General features: G+C 40.8%; 1 protein-coding gene across 7 annotated transcripts in view; it reads left to right on the plus strand.

The window, feature by feature from the left end:
- The window catches only part of KRI1 (KRI1 homolog), a 149,788-nt gene that overhangs the window by 93,263 nt on the left and 39,891 nt on the right, over window positions 1-16,634 (plus strand). For all 7 annotated transcript variants that reach the window (XR_015732794.1, XM_034437834.3, XM_034437838.3 and 4 more), the window contains one exon: window positions 7,184-7,284. Coding sequence is in view for 6 of the 7 variants with exons in the window: in XM_034437834.3 (XP_034293725.2) it covers window positions 7,184-7,284 (101 nt within the window). In the remaining variant the exon portion in view is untranslated. The remainder of the gene's footprint in view (window positions 1-7,183; window positions 7,285-16,634) is intronic.

Raw genomic sequence — 16,634 nt, forward strand, 5'->3', positions numbered from 1 at the left:
TTGAATGTATGAAATACTCCCCAAAGTGCATTTTTTCTATTATTTTAAACAGGAATTGCCAGTTCAATCGATCAAATGCTTTCTCTGCATCCAAGAATATGAACGCTGCAGGGACCTGGTTATTTTTTTCCAAATATTCCAATAAGTTTATAATTTGTCTAACATTATATTTCATCTGCCTCCCTTTTATAAAACCTGATTGGTCATTGTGAATAACTTGTTGCATAACTGGCATTAATCTATTCGCTAATATCTTAGCAAAGATTTTATAATCCGTGTTCAAAAGTGAAATTGGCCTAAAATTTTCAGGTTTGATACAGTTTTGATCTTCCTTCGGAATCAATGAAACAAAAGCTGTTCTCCAAGAGGGTGGAACTCCTCCCCCTAATTGAATTTTACAAAATAGAGCTCTAAGCGGCTCTACCATTTCAAGCTGTAAATTCTTATAATAAACAGCTGTTAATCCATCTGTTCCTGGAGCTTTCCCTGTTTTTAACTGCTTAATTGCAACAATGATCTCCTCAGAAGTTATTGGTTGATTCAATCCTTCCCTCTGTTCCAACGTTAATTCCAAAATATTCCCTTCCTTTAAATATCTATCTATATCTATACCTTGTATTGAGTCACTAGCATATAACTTTGTATAAAATTCCAAAAAAGCCTTTTTAATCATATTCTGTTGATAAACTTCCTTACCTCTATATTCTATTTTACTAATGACTGTGATTTCTGTTTTTTCCTCAACATGTAGGCCAACCACCTACCTGGTTTATTGGCATTACAAAATGTATTATGTTTAGCATATTGTAAACTAGTTGCCACCTGATCAGCCATTAAATATTAAATTGCCCTCGTAGTATATTTATTGTTTCTTTTACTTCCTTATCTCCTGGATTAGATATAAGTAATTGTTCTTTCTTTTTTATTTCTTCCTCTATCTCTTTACGCTTCTTTTGTTGTTTTAGTCTATATTTATTGTTCATATGTATTAAGATACCCCTCATATAAGCCTTGCTAGCATCCCAGACCATTTCCATAGGAGTACCCTTATTCATATTAATAACAAAAAATTCTTTCATTTGTTTTTTTAGCTCTTTTACATTTTCTTCATATCTAAATAAGTTTTCATTTAACCTCCAAGACCTCCTTTCTCCCCTCTCCTGTTCAAATTCCACCCAAACCGGACTATGATCAGTTAAAGTTCTTGGACATATCTTCGTCTTCTTCACCCTGGAAATAAAATCATTTGTGGTTAGTATAAAATCAATCCTGGAGAAGGATTGATGTCTACCAGAAAAAAAAGTAGTTTCCTCCAGGTTACGTTCTCTCCAGATATCTCTCAGTTCTATATCTTCCATCATATCAAAAAAAGATTTAGGTAGTTTTGCACGTGTTGAAATCTTTGATAAGCTTTTTTTATCTTTCTGCGTGTCAATTACTCCATTCCAATCACCCATTAATATAAAAGATTTATAGTCCCATTGTATTATTTTAGTATGTAAAAATTTATAAAACTTGTCTTGTTGCTGATTAGGGGCATATATTCCAATAAAAAGCATTTTTCCAGTCTGTGTTAATAATTCAATTGCAATATATCTTCCTTGATCATCTGCCTCAATTAAATTAGCTGATAGTCCTTTCCTTACATATATGACTAGTCCATTTTTCTTCTCTGGCGCTGATGCCACAAAATTTGTACCTAATCTTGAATTTATCAGATATTTTTGGTCTGATAATCTAATATGTGTTTCTTGCAAGCAAATAACATCATTGTTAAATTGTTTCAAGTAGTAAAATACTTTCTTTCTTTTTTGTGGTGAGTTTAGGCCATTGACATTCCAAGATAGGAATTTAGTTGCCATCTTTAGCCTTTCGAAGCCTTGTGAGCATCAGCTGAAGCTCCTCCTCCACCTTACTCTTCGGCCTAGCCCCCCCCCCCCACTGCTTCTGTTTTTTGGACTTCTTGAGATAAATCTTGAGATTGTTGCTTTTTTGATTGTTGTTGTTGCAATTTATAAGTTGATCGGGTCAGTCGTTGTACTTTCGGCTCTCCCTTCTTAAGTGGTTCCAAAGTTGGGGGTAAGCCCCCAAGATCCAAATCTTCTTCCATGATAATTCCTCCAGCTGCAACTTCAGCATAGGTTTGTATCTGTTTTCCATCTTTTTCTTGTTGTAACATCTCCATTTTCTTCCTTTCCCCCCCCTGGTGAGGGTGGGTATCCAGCCTTTAAAACATTTACATAAAAATCTTTTGCCTTCCAAACTGTGTTTAACCGGTATCTTTCTCCATTATAAGTCACTATTAGACCAATTGGAACATCCCATCTGTATGCCACTTGTTGATTTCTCAACTCATTTACCAGGAAGCCAAAGTCTTTTCTCAACATCTTTGGAGGAATCTCTTTCAAAACCACCACCTCTTGCCCAGCCACCTGAACTTTATTCTTGTAAGAAGCTTGTAGGATTTCATTTCTGATCCTCCTAGTTGTAAAATAAATCACCACATCTCTTGGCAACTGTCTTTGTTTTGCCAACCAGGAATTAACCCTGTAAATTTTATCAATTTGGATTGCCACATCTTCTGGTCTTTCTTTAATTATCTCTGCCATAGCATCAGCACAAATGTCTTTTAAATTTTCTTTGCTATTTTCCTTCAGGCCTCTCAATCTCAGAGCAAACTCCATGGATCTGTATTGTAACATTACCAATTCATCATCCACTTTCTCTGTTCTGGTCATGACATCACCCATTTTGCTTTCCAAATTTAAGTTGGCTTCATTAATTTCTTCAACTTTCCCATCAAGCTGGATAACAAGGTTTGATCATCCTGATACAGCAAAAACAATATCATCTCTTATTTTATCATGTTCCTCTGCAACCACTTCCTTGATCGAACTTATATCCTCCTCAATTTTCCTAAATTTCCCTTCCACAAGGGAAGGGAAATTGCTGTGGCCTGGTTATTCATAGCTTCTCTCATTGCTGTTGCTTGATTATTCATGGCTTCTTTCATAACTTCTTTAAAATCATTAAGTGCTGCATCTTGACTTTGAGTCTGGCTCTGTGAATCAGCCGGAAGTTGTGCTTTCTGTGTCACCACTGACATAACTGGAGAACCTCCCCCTCCTTTAACAACTCCTGGTTTCACTTGTCTAGAAGCCATTTTTTTCCCTCCCCCCCCCCTTTTCTTTAAAAGTCACAAAGTCTTTAAAGATGTTTGTAATTTATAGTCTCTAATTTGCCAGGCAGAGTAGTTTTTTTTTTCCTCTTTCCTCCACAAACTCTCAGTTCCCAGCAGTTAATAGGCAGCTAATCCACTCTCCCAGCGCAAAGTTCTCAAGCACTTTCGTTTCTGGCTTTCACTTTCAAAACCATAACAAAGACGCCATCTTCCGCCTCCAGCTTAAGATTCAAATTGAAACAAAGTAACTTCAGAGTTAAGCTCTGTACTTTTAAGGCTTGTTCTCCTGTTTTCCGCTCTGCCTGCGCTTGTAGTCAATCAAACTCACTTTTAAAAGCAGGATCGGATCGCGGCTTCTCGCTCTGCTTTTGCAGAGTCGTCCTGGCTCCGGAGCTTCTTGGCGGGCTGGCTGAGGAGCTCTCACCCTCCAAGTCTCTGGAAATGTTTCAGAGGGCTTTCGGGGAGCTCTACTCTCGCCCACCGGCTCTCCTCTCCTTCTTTTCCCGAAGGAGAGTTTTTCAGCCACTAGACAGCTGATTTGCGCTGTCAAAGCGGCTTTTACAGAGACACAGGGCTGGCGGTCTTAAAAGACCGTCCACGGAGCCTGCGGTGCCAACCGGAAGTCAAGTCACCAAGTTTCTTGTGGTGACAGCAGGTGTGGATATTGATGGAAGCAGCAGCAAGGGAGGGATTGGTAGTGCTAGGAAGATGAGCAGGAAAGTCAACATGCAGGACATCCTTAGAAGAAGGGAAAACATGAACTGGGCTTATCTCCCATAAAATCACTGAGGGATCTCTTTGGACTTTGTTTTGGCCAATACACAGAACAGCTAAATGGTTATGGGCTTTGTTACAGCAGACCTTCCAGAATGTAACTGATTGCTTCCAGTTCAAACCAAAGCATTTTCAATTTAATTTAAAAATATCTTTATTAAATATTTACAGTAAAATTAACACACAATAATGATTGGAAAACAATATAAGAAGTGAAATGTAGGAACACATAAACACAAGACTAAAACGAAACAACAAACATGACTAACCGAGAGTTAAACTTACTCTCCAATTAATATTAACTAATATCATCCTAACCAAACATTTCAATACAATCAAGTTCTTTTAATATCTACAAAACAATTGGCCTGTTTTTTTTCAAAATTATAAAGAATTATATAGCCTGTTAAGGATATTGGTGTTCTGTTACCAACCAGCAGAGTAAATGCACAAGGAAACGTTGCTGAGAGCAATGAATAAGAGTTATGCAAACTGGTTTATCAAAAGCTTACTTTATAGTAGAAAAAACAATCTCATAGTCTTTAAACAAATTCCAAGTCTTTGCCAGTTAAATCAGTCCAGTATCTTCTTACCAAACAGACAGTAGTTGGTTAGAATAACAAACTCACTCTGGTTCACAAACCACGATGGTAGCAGATCCATCCAACAATGATTAGCAGAATGATAGCAACTCCTCACACTATAGTAGCTTATCATCAACTGAATACTTTACAGTACCTTCCTTAAATACGTTCACAACCTGTGATTATCTAATTACAGCATGACTCAGCATTACAATGAATCAGCAGTAGAACTTTAAAGTCATACAATACATATTCATATTAAAGTCACAGAACACATATATTGCCTGGACAACTTGTTAGGCTCAAACCATATCCTAACATTGCCTATTAAGTATCTATTTAATCTAATTAGACGATCTTATCACCTATCTCCTAGGTTTAATCTTCTTTTGAGCCAGACAAAGCATCTGTCCCAACTTCTATTATATATTGAATCTTTCTTGTCTTTTAAGATATACGTTAGCCTGTCCATCTCAGCACATTGAAGAATCTTATTTATTATCAGATGGTCAGGGGGCGTATCTGGATCTTTCCACAGTTGAGCAAATGCCATTTTCGCCGCTGTTGAGACATGGACAAATATATACCAATCCTTGTTGTCAATGTGGTCCGGTCTTATTCCGAGTAAGTAGAGGTCTGGGTGAAGGGGAAAGCTCACACCTGTTATTTCCAGCAGCCACAGCTGTATTTTCCCCCAGTAGCGTCTAGTTGACGGACAAATCCACCACTGATGGAAGAAAGTACCCTTGGCCGACCCACATTTCCAACATCTATCAGAGGATCCTGGGAACATCTTAGCGATTCTGGTGGGGGGGAGATACCAACGGTAGATCATTTTATAAAAGTTTTCTTTGAACGGGGAAGAAAGGGTCAATTTCATAGTTTTGTTCCATATATTTTGCCATGTATCAAGCTGAATTGTTGTTCCAATATTTCTCCCCCAGGCAATCATCATGTCCTTTACAATCTCCTCCGCCATAAAATTGGACAGAAGAAAATTGTAAACGTTGGAAATAAATTTCCTTCGGCCACCTAGGAGAAGCTTGTCAAAAGTTTGTAAATGAAGGGAGATACCATGTTCCTGTTTATCCCTAGTGAATCTAGTTTGAATTTTCGCATAGGATCACCAATCTATATCTAATCCTCTAGTTTGGAGATCGGCTCTAGGTCTAAGTCTCCCGATTTCATCCAACAAGTTACCATAAACCCAGTTCCTCTTTGTGTTGTGCACAGTTGGAAGGGTCACTGCCTCTAACGGAGACACCCATTTAGGAATCTGTGTGTAAACTTGCTTCTTCACCATTTCCCAAACCCTTAATAAAATTCCTCTAATATAATGATTTGTAAAATATTTGGATTGTTTGTCTTTCTGAGACCACAAGAAGGAATGCCATCCCTGCTGCAAATCATATCCTTCAATTGCTAAAATGCGCTTTCTTGAGAGGTCACCCAATCTTTTATCCAAACCAGGGATGAAGCTTAAACCAAAGCATTTTCCATTGCATGCAACCCCTAAATAAAATGTATGGTTTATTCTTATCTGAAAAAAGTACTTATATTCCAGTTTTATCTACCCAATTGTAGCCTGTGGTTGCAAATATGCTATACCATAAACTTAGTTAACAAATTGATTGGCTGTTTGGTTAAGATAAAACAAGCCACAATACAGTTTCATATAAACTGCAGTTTACATAGCGTACTAACATAAATATCTATTTGGTTTTGACTTAGCAGGTGGGGTTAAATTGTGGTTGGTGGCTTAGCATATATATCAATATTACTAGCAGGAAAATACATTATTCTGCATTTTTGTATAAAACTCAACATATATCTAATACTCCTGCTTCCTATTTTCCCCACAACAATCCCCCTATGAGATGGGTTAGGCTGAGAGATGGCCCCAAGTTATCCAGCCAGCCTTCACACCCAAGGGAAGAACTCAGTTTCCTGATTTCTAGGTCAGCATATTTTCCTTCTGTGGCCCATTAAATCTCCTAGTTCCCCCAGTTGCTTTTCCCTGATTTCCAAACTTGCCTGATTTCTGAACCTGCTGGAGTTATTTGCATTTGACAGTTTTTGACAGTTTTTCTAGAATTTTCCATATAAAATTGCAGAACAGGCAAGTGATACAAACATTTTTTCTTATGTTTGTGGGCTTTTTAAGAAACATTAAGTTGGTCTCTGGTGAAAACATTAAGTTGATCAAGATGGTCACTTTGGCTGAAAATTGCTTGGAGAATTGGGGATATCATTAATCATATACATAATATGTATATAAGTTTTAAAAAACATAACTTAGGACATAGAAGAAGAATAAGAGCCATTTGGAGCCTTTTTTAGGAGAAGTAATTGGTGCACATTGCTATTTATTATGCAGGACATCCCTAGAATAGATTTAGAACATTGAAAAATTTAAACAAGGGAATGGAGTTACATTAAATAACATTTAAAATATAGTATTTTTTTATCCGGATTCTATGCCAGTCTGTGAGTATGCATTGAGTACAGGAAGAGGGAAGCCCAATGAACTCTATAGTGTTTTAAGTGTGTCCTCGTGGGCTAAATGAAGTTCAAGAAGCAATAAGAGCTATAGAATAATTGCTTAAAACACTTTCTCTTTCCCCTTCTTTTACCCCAAATTCAGATGAATGGAATTGGGACAAGTGGACTGGAAGGGATGATGGAATGTGGTGGCAGCAGCAGGAGGAAGATCACCAACCATACTGTGAGGACCCTGACTTTGTGGTATGTTGACTTGTTAATGATTCTAGCTGTATATGGCATAAGAAAGGGAAACTATTGTCTTCTGTCCCCTTTGACCCCAGTCAGAGCTGCTTAGGGCCAGCAGGTAATGCCCCAGATTTGGAAGACAAACATTAAATCCAAGGACAGCCAGTCAAGAGGCAGTTTTATTTATTTATTTAGCGTATGGCATGTGTTAGCCAGGACTCACCAAGGTGGCTGGCTACCTCTGTGAAAGGATTTTTTTCGGGTGGTATTATCTTTACCCGCGGGACACCTGAATGCTGGTAGGCAATTGGGGGAAGCTCCTTTCTTGTCCCTATGTGGTTTATTTGCTGATGGGAATCGAGCTACCGAGCCGCCGACCTCAACGGTGCCCATACCCAGTGTCTTACCATGTGAGCCACCGCAGCCCTAACGACAGGCAGTATTACCCATGTTCAGAGGATTAAAAATACTCAACAAAAACTGAGATGTATAATTACATAAGGAATCAGAGGTGATTGAATATGGGTTTGGCTTGATTTTTTCTTAGTCTTTTACAGAGTCTAATCTTTTTGTGCAGTACTTGTTCCTCTGCAAGGGCTGCAAACCTTAGAATTCAAAAGAAAAAGAATTGTGTAAGGACCCGCCTCAGCTGCTCCTGAGGAAAGCATGAATCTTGAAACAAGTAGTTATCAAAAGGAACTTTTACTTAAATTTGTTAACTTTAAGAATCGTCAGTTCTCTTCCCTTATGTAGTTTTTAAATTTAATCTAAACAGTCCAGTTCCTTACATGTTGATATATATGTATAAGATTATTGCTATGTTTGTATTAATATGTTTAGCACTATACAAAGCTATATATTATACTATATTTCTCAAATCCTTGTTTTCTATATTCTATATAACTCTATATACTTATTTAAGACACTATAAATTTTTATTCATGTATAAGTTTATGAAAGAGAAGAAAAAAAGAGGAAAGAAAAAAGAGAGAAAAAAAGGAAAAAATTATAAAGGTCCCACCTTGATTATTTATTTTTTTGAGGAAGCAGCAGTCCGATGTGTGTCCCATTTGGGCACTTCTGAGGTTTGTGTTGCTGGTGTGTGTGTGGGGTGATTGGAAGTTAACAGAGCCCTTGCCACAATCACAGCTCCAGCATGTGTTGAGCAGCTATGGAGTCAGTGACCGGGACTCTGGTGCAAACTCTGTTGAACAGGAAGTGCTTGGCGGCGCATGAGAGGCTTTCTTTTTGCCTCCGCACCTATTTGGAGACTGAATGCAGCAGCAGCTCTTCAAAGAGGCAGTTTGATAGCGGCTGCCATTTGTTGGAAGCGCGAAGGGATTTCGTGCCAAAGAACAGCTATTTCTAATTGTGCAGGAGTATGGGGCTTCTTCCTGCCTGCGCTCCCCATTTTACAGCTTAATTTGGGCGTTGTCGGAGCGGAGAGAGCCAGAAAGCTCATTTCTTCAATTGCAAGCCTGGCTTAGCTCCTGGAATTGCAAAGCAGCATTTAGAGTCCTTTGGCTCTTTGCTGAATTGCCTGGTCGTTCTTCTGGCTGGGATCTTTCTGCAGATAAGGATCTTGCAGTCTGCATCCAATGCTGAGAGCAGCTTCTGGAAGGACATGTTTGCCTGGGAGCAACGTGTTCCTTATTTGCTGTGTTTCTGAAGCCCAGTCATCCTTTGAACTGGTATTTTCTCTGTGGTAATTGGGAATTTCTCTTACCTTAATTTTTCTGCATACAGTCATATTCCTGAAAGGAATTAATTTCTGAACTTATTGGAAACAATTTATTTATCATGTCTGCCTCTGATGTATCTTCTGACTTAGAACCTACTGTTAGCCCTCCAAGGCTCCATAGGATCACAAGGGCTGGTTCTAAACATACTTCTAAATCTACCAGAAGTAAGTCAGCCAAAGCTAGACCTTCATCAGGAGGATCTGCAAGACAAACTGCAGGGGCAGACAAAAATGCGGGCAGGCGCCACAAGACCTCAGAGAAACAGTTTGATAAGGCACAGCGCACTGCCTTGGTTGCAGAACATCTGCGTGTTTCCACATCTGCTGCCATATCAGCTGCTCCAGCGGTGTTAGTTCCATTGCAACCTGTGGCTGCCGCTGCAAGCCAAAATTGGGCTACATCTGAGCCTGGAATGTCTTCCCAGCCATTGCCTGAGATTGTGCAAGTTGTTCCTGGGACAGGCCAGAGCACACCCAGGTGGGGACTAGTGGTCAGTTGGCACCTGGCTGTCAGGTTCCTGAGGCCACATTTACTCCGGCTGCAGCAGGGTTGCGTGCAGAAGAATAGTCTTCGTCTGTTCAACCTTTGCATATCCAAGCTTTGATTTCTGATACCCTGTCCAAAATGCTATCAGCGGGTATTCAGCACGCTGGTCAGGTGCCTTTGCTGGCAACCAGACCTATTCAGCAGATTCAGCCTGTTGTGACTGGCAGACAGACTTCCCCTTCACAACATGAGTCTTCTAATGGTGAAGTTTCTTCGCAAGGGGAGGAGTGTCCGGAAGAGATGGAATTTTCGGAGGATGAAGGGTTGAGACTGGTAGGCCAGCGGTTCTCAACCTGGGGGTCGCGACCCCTTTGGGGGTCGAACAGCCATTTCACAGGGGTTGCCAAAGCCCTCTCTTGCCCCCCCCGCCCACGCCTTCACTCACCCTCACCCTCTGTCTCTGTTGGATCGCCGTTCGCTTACCCAGCCCACTCCCAATCTATTGCTGCCTCCTGAGTCCCAGTTGATAGCTAGAGGGAAACAAACCGTTTAAATTCTTGCCGCGGGGCTTCAAAGGGCCGCCCTACAGCTGATCAGTGTTAAAAGAAAACAAATGAGAAGACCGGTGCCTGCAAAAATAGAAAAAAAACAGCCCCTTTCAGCTTCAGCATAGGTTAATTACCATAAATTGATTTGATCAGCCTCCGGACTCTCAGCTGATTTGCTCTCAGCTGTTTTGCGGAGGGCTCTGTTGCTAGCTGCAAAGAGAGGAGCAGATTTTTTTTCCCCCTAGATATGCTGAAAAAACAAAACTGAAAGTAAAGCAGGGTCTTTGCTGCAACATGACAAAATGAGGCAGAGAGAGATTTCTTTTTCTTTTTCCTCACCAAAAAAGGTAGGTGCAAAACTGGAAACAATCGGAAATTTAGGGCAAAAGAGGAGGTTCAAGATTTTAAAACACAAAAGGAAAAAAGCTCTATTTAACTAGGGAATTGTAATAATTGAGATACTATTAATTGTATATTGTGTTGAAAGCAAAAATGGTTAAGTTGTGGTTTGGAGGAATATATGGGGGAAATTATTTGGTTTATTATTATTGGTAAATATAATTAATTGATTTGTAAGAAATTGGATTGCATGGAAATAATTGGAATATTCATGTTCATATTGATTGATATACAAAAAAGATAGCTATATAACTAATTGATTTATATTAAAATGTTGAATTTGTATTAAACAACTGTATTACATAATTACATAATTAACCAATGTGAGGATGGATATAAAAATAGATGACAATGGGAAGGGGTATAATATAGAATAGAAGGGAAAAAATGAATTTGATTAAGATTAGAGATGAGGATGAAGGGTAATATTGGTTTTTTTTAAAAATAGATGAGGAATAAATATGGCAAAAAGAAAATATAGAAATTGTAAATTTAATTGAAATGACTAAACACTGGTTAAATTTGTGAACCGGCCAAATACTCTGTTCAAAGAAAATACATTGTATGTTTGTATGTGTGTTTCTAATTATTGCTATTTATTCATATTTGTTCTCTTTTATTCTTTAAAGTTTAACAATTCATTCTTTATCTTAATATCTTTATATTTGTTTGGGGTTGGTTTTCTTCCCTTTCATCTTTTTTTATTGTACAGCAATCTTTCTCCTCAAACCTACCACCTCTCTCTTTTCTTTCCTTCTTACTTTCTCTTCCCTCCCCCTCTTCTTCTCCTTCCTACTTCCTCTTCCTTTCTCTTCTCCTCCTCTCTTCCTCCCTCTCTTACCCTCACTCCTACTCTTAATTTCCCTTCCCTTCCTTCATCCCTCTCTATTGCTGTATCCTTTTATGCATATGGACTACTCAGAGGGCTGAAAAAGTTATTTTTGACTGGTCCTCGCACTTTTGACCAGTCCTCGAACTTACGACTGTCCTCACATTTTATGTTTTTGCCCTATCTTGTCACCATAATGAAGAGAAGCAGTTGTGAAATGAGTGACACAGTTGTTAAGAATGCTACAATGGCAATATTGGAAGAAGGACTCTTTGCCTACTATTGAAGAGTGGATACTGAATGTAACGAACCTAGCAGAAATGGCGAAAATCTCAAGGTACTTGAAGGACTGTACACAAGAAAGATATGTATCGGAATGGAGAAAATGGATTGATTATATTCAAAATAAATATCAGACAAGAAAATATCAAATAGCTTATGAATGAACGTTAAGTATTAGAAGTATTATGTTATCTATAGTGGAGTTAAGGTTTCGGGAGGGAGTTAGTAGTCTGAGGATAAATAGGTTAATCTAGTTTATGATTGTTAAATGAAATACCTTGTATTTTGCTCTGGGAAGTCTGGGGGGGAGGGTGGGATGAGGGGAGGGAAAGGGTGGGGGGAACATGGGGGGGAAGAAAATTTTTGTTTTTTGTAAAACTTTTCAATAAAAAAAAAAAAGAATGCTACAATGGGCATGATGACCAGTCATAAGTGCGAAGACCGGTCAAAAGTGCAAGGACCTGTCAGAAATCACTTTTTTCAGCCCTCTGGGTAGTCCTTTTGTGCTCATGGACTACTCAGAGGGCTGAAAAAGTTATTTTTGACTGGTCCTCGCACTTTTGACCAGTTCTCGAATTTACGACTGTCCTCACATTTTACGTTTTTTGCCCTCTCTTATCACCAGGGTGAAGAGAAGCAGTTGTGAAATGAGTGACATGGTTGTTAAGAATGCTGCACAGGCATAAATGTGAGGATGGTCATAAGTGTGAGGACCAGTCAAAAGTGCGAGGATCTGTCAGAAATGACTTTTTTCAGCCCTCTGAGTAGTCCCTATACACATAGCCATGGCCACCTGGTCACATGACCTCCAAGCCACACCCACAAAATAAGCCACGCCCAGAGAACCGTTGGTAAAAAAATTTAGAACCTACCCCTGGTTGGGGGTCACCACAACATGAGGAACTGTATTAATGGGTCGCGGCTTTAGGAAGGTTGAGAACCACTGTGGTAGGCCAACCTTTCATGGTCTGTTCCGCCCATCGCTCAAGTTCTTACTCCATAAGGCTAAAGTGGCTACCAATATGGGACTACTTGAGGAACCTTAGGATCAAAGTCTGGAGGTTGCCTCTCCTAATGATGATTTGTTCCTTATTCCTAAGAAGGAACAGGATTTCATTCCTTACCCAAAACTCTTTTCTGAGGTGGTTCAGCAGCCGTGGAGTCAGCCTGGTTCACTAGCGGCTCCTAGTGGCCATGATAAGAAAGTTTATTGTTCGGCTCCAGACATTGAGGAATCTCTCCTCCTGCCGTCTGTGGATGCTCCGATTGCTGCACTGATCTCCTCTGCTCTGCTTTCAAGCAATATACTGGAAGGTCTTAAGCCTGAGGATCATAAACCTTTCCGTAAAGTCTCATGAAGTGGCTGCTTGGGCCATTAAGGCTGCTATGTCAGCTTCATTTTTTAACCGAGCTTCCTTGGTTTGACTTCGTCAATTTTTTTTTCCTTTAATTTATATGCCGCCCTTCTCCGGAGACTCAGGGCGGCTTACAATGCGTTAAGTAATAGCTTTCATACTTTTGTATATTTATACAAAGTCAGCTTATTGCCCCCACAATCTGGGTCCTCATTTCACCTACCTTTGAAAGGATGGAAGGCTGAGTCAACCTTGAGCTTGGTGAGATTTGAACTTGCAGTAATTGCAAGCAGCAGTTGTTAATCACAGTGCTTTAGTCCTCTATACTACAGGCTCTTTTCAATTGCAAGAACATCTGCCTAGGATGACATTGGCCTGCACCAAAAGGTCAATAAACTAATTGCAGCAACGGAATATTCTGCAGATGCATCTTTAGATGCAGTGAAATTTGCTTCTAGAGCCTTGGCATCCAATGTTACATCACGCCGGCTATTATGGCTGCGCAATTGGAAGGCTGACTTGAAGTCAAAGTGGAAGTTGGCTTCAGCGCCTTACAAAGGTTCAGTGCTTTTTGGAGAGGCCTTGGAACCGGTTCTCATAGAAGGACAAACGGAAGGTTTTACCTTCCTCATACAAGCGATCTGAGCACAGATTCGCACCTTATTCGCAACGGCAGCCATTTTGTCAGGAGCCAGGGACCAGTGGGTCCTATTTCCAGTGGTCCTATCAGCTGCCTTTGATAGGCAGTCTTTCCAGGATCGGAGCAGATGCCAAGCTCCACAAAAGAAGCCCTTTCGAGGGGGCGGGTCACGGCCCTTTCATCATGGCAAATGACGCCATGTCACCTTTTCTCATTGGCGGATGTCTACAATATTTCCACCAGCAGTGGGCGTCCACCATGACAGATGCTTGGATTCTTCAGACAGTGGAGTATGGTCTCACCTTGGAATTCCTATCCAGCCCCCCCAGCCGCTATCTGCAGTGTCCGATTCCGTACCAGCACAGCAAGAAACAGCTCATGGAGGCTGAGATCCAACATTTGCTGGACATCAGGGCCATCGAGCCGGTACGAAAAGGTCAAGAAGGGACAGTTTTTTATTCCGTCCTTTTCCTGGTACCCAAAAGTTCGGGGGGCTGGAGGAGAATCTTGAATCTCAAGCATCTCAATCAATTCATTGTATACAGGGGGTTCAAAATGCAATCCTTGAAATCTATTCTGGGTTGCATAAGGGAAGGGGACCTGTTACAGTCGGTGGACCTCAAAGAAGCCTACCTACACCTCCCAATTCATCAGGTGCATCACAAGTTCCTCCGCTTTGCATACACCAATTGACATTTCCAGTATCGGGCCATGCCATTTGGTCTGTCGTCGGCTCTGCGAACATTCACCAAGTTGTTGACAGCAGTGGCGGCATCTGTCCGGATGATTCCAATATGCATCCTGTGTTACCTGGACGACATTTTAATCCTGTCATCTTCACTATCGCAGGCAGCAAAGGACAGCGCGACAGTGGTTCGCATTCTGCAACTATATGAGTTTACCATCAATTGGTCAAAGAGCCACTTGCAGCCTACCACCCGCATTCTACACTTGGAAAATAGGACCATCGCCACCCAAATTACTGTGTTCCCTGCACTTTCGGGGAGTTCTACAATAAAGTCCATAGACCAGGGTGCTGACGCCTCTGCCATGATTTGAAGGAGCCCCTGTGTTTTCTCCTGTTTTCTCTTTGCAGAGGCACACACGGGGCAACTGAACACATTGCTCTCAATGTGTCAGCACTAGGATAAATGCATCTTGACGTGATGTTTTTTTATGAGGGAGGGCCACCAGAATTGTCTTTTTATTAAATGTAAAGTTTTTACAAATCTGAAATGTCCTGCTGCTTTTGAATCATGGCATGTCTGCATAATCAAGAGTCTTTGACTAGCTGGCACATACAGTTTTGCTCCCACCCAAGCTAGTCCATCCTGCTTGGAGCAGACATTATTGTGGTTGCAAAACCACTCATAATCTGTTAGTGCCTTTTTTAGGGCAGAGGTCATATCACTGCTAACTGGTAGCTTTTCTCTCTGCTGCGATCTGGTGGTTACTTGGGCTGCCAGTTGATGAGCATTGGTTTGGTTATTTCTGCTTTGGAGCAATGGTATTGTGGCATCCAGGATGACCAGGAAATCCCCTCCTCCCGGGAGGTAGCACAAGATGAAATCGAACAACTGGAAGTGTTGCACCCAATGTGCTTGCTTAGGAGAGAGCTTACAAGGGGTCTTCAGTGCTTCCAGGTTTTTGTAATCAATCCATATCTGGAAAGGGATTTTACTGCCTTCTAAGAAGGGCCACCAGGAGAGGAGTGACCTTCTCACGGCATAAGCCTTCTTCTCCCATACAGCCCAACGTTGCTTGGTTTCAGATAGTTTCAGATAGTTTCTTTGAGGTGTAAACACCTCTGTTCTCATTTTCTTGCATTAACACTGCCCCCCACTGGCATTAGTTTGTATGATGAAGTGGTTGTTCTGGTCTGGGTATTTCAGTACCGGCTCGGTGGTGAAGAGTTGCTTAAGTTTTCCAAATGCAGCTTGCCATTCCATCAACCATTTTAAAGGATGTCTGGGTTTGGGCTTGTATCCTCTTTTTGTTTTCAGCAAATTTGTGATGGGAAGGGCTATTTGAATAAACAAAGGGCTGAATTGCCTGTAAAAATTTACGAATCCTAGGAAGCTTTGTAACTGCTTCCTAGTGCAAGGTGGAGCCCATTCTAACACTACTCTGACCTTTTCAGGATCCATTTTGATCCCCTCATGGGAGATTCGATAGCCCGGTTTTTGTCTTGATGGAATTCGCACTTGAAAAGTTTGGCATAGACATAGATTTTAGCAACCCGGTTTCTGCTTTCACGTGTTCTGCTTTAGTCTCGGTGTAGATTAAAATGTCATCTAAATACATCAGCACCCCTTTATATAGATGTTCATGCAGTACCTCATTAATGAGTTGCATGAAAACTGCAAGGGCTTCTTGTAATTCAAAGGGAAGCACTTTAAATTGGAAACAATTTAGCAGGCAGTTGAAGGCAATTTTCCACTCATCCCCCTCTCTAATCCTAATGCAATAATACACTTCTCGCAAATCCAGCTTAGTAAAAAAATTCCCTTTAGCCAAATGGCCTAACGTGTCCTCCATCAAAGGAAGGGGTTACACGTTTTCTACACATACTGTGTTCAGGCCTTGATAGTCGATGGAGAGATGAAGAGGCACATCTTTTTCTCCTGGAACGGGACTGGCGCCACCACCTGTGGTCACACCAGTTGGATAAATCCATGTTAGGTTTTTAATCAATGAATAAGTGCAGTTCCTCCAATTCTCTAGGGGTCATTGAGTATAGTTTCGGTTTTGGTAGCTTGTCCCTGGCATGATTTCAATAACACAATCTGTGGGCCAGTGGGGGTGGGTAGGTTTGATAGCAGTTCATCCCCTGGACGCAACGACCTTGGTGACAGGCTAGAACCGGCTGGGAGGAAGTCTGGAATGTCTTCGAGATACTCCCCCTCCCTAAATCTCACGCAGTTACAGCAAAAGCATGCAGAGAATGGAACCCTGATAGCCTATTCCTCCTCCATCAGAATGGCAATGTCCCAGAGGATGACCTGACACATTGTTTGTTCAATGTAAAGTATAGCAGTTTAGGTTCTCTATGGTAAAGTCAAGGGGCCTCAATTTGATATCTGG

This window comes from Pantherophis guttatus, chromosome 2 (genome assembly GCF_059756535.1).
Source record: "Pantherophis guttatus breed Tessera chromosome 2, ASM5975653v1, whole genome shotgun sequence".
In the NCBI taxonomy this organism is placed as follows: Eukaryota; Metazoa; Chordata; class Lepidosauria; order Squamata; family Colubridae; genus Pantherophis; species Pantherophis guttatus.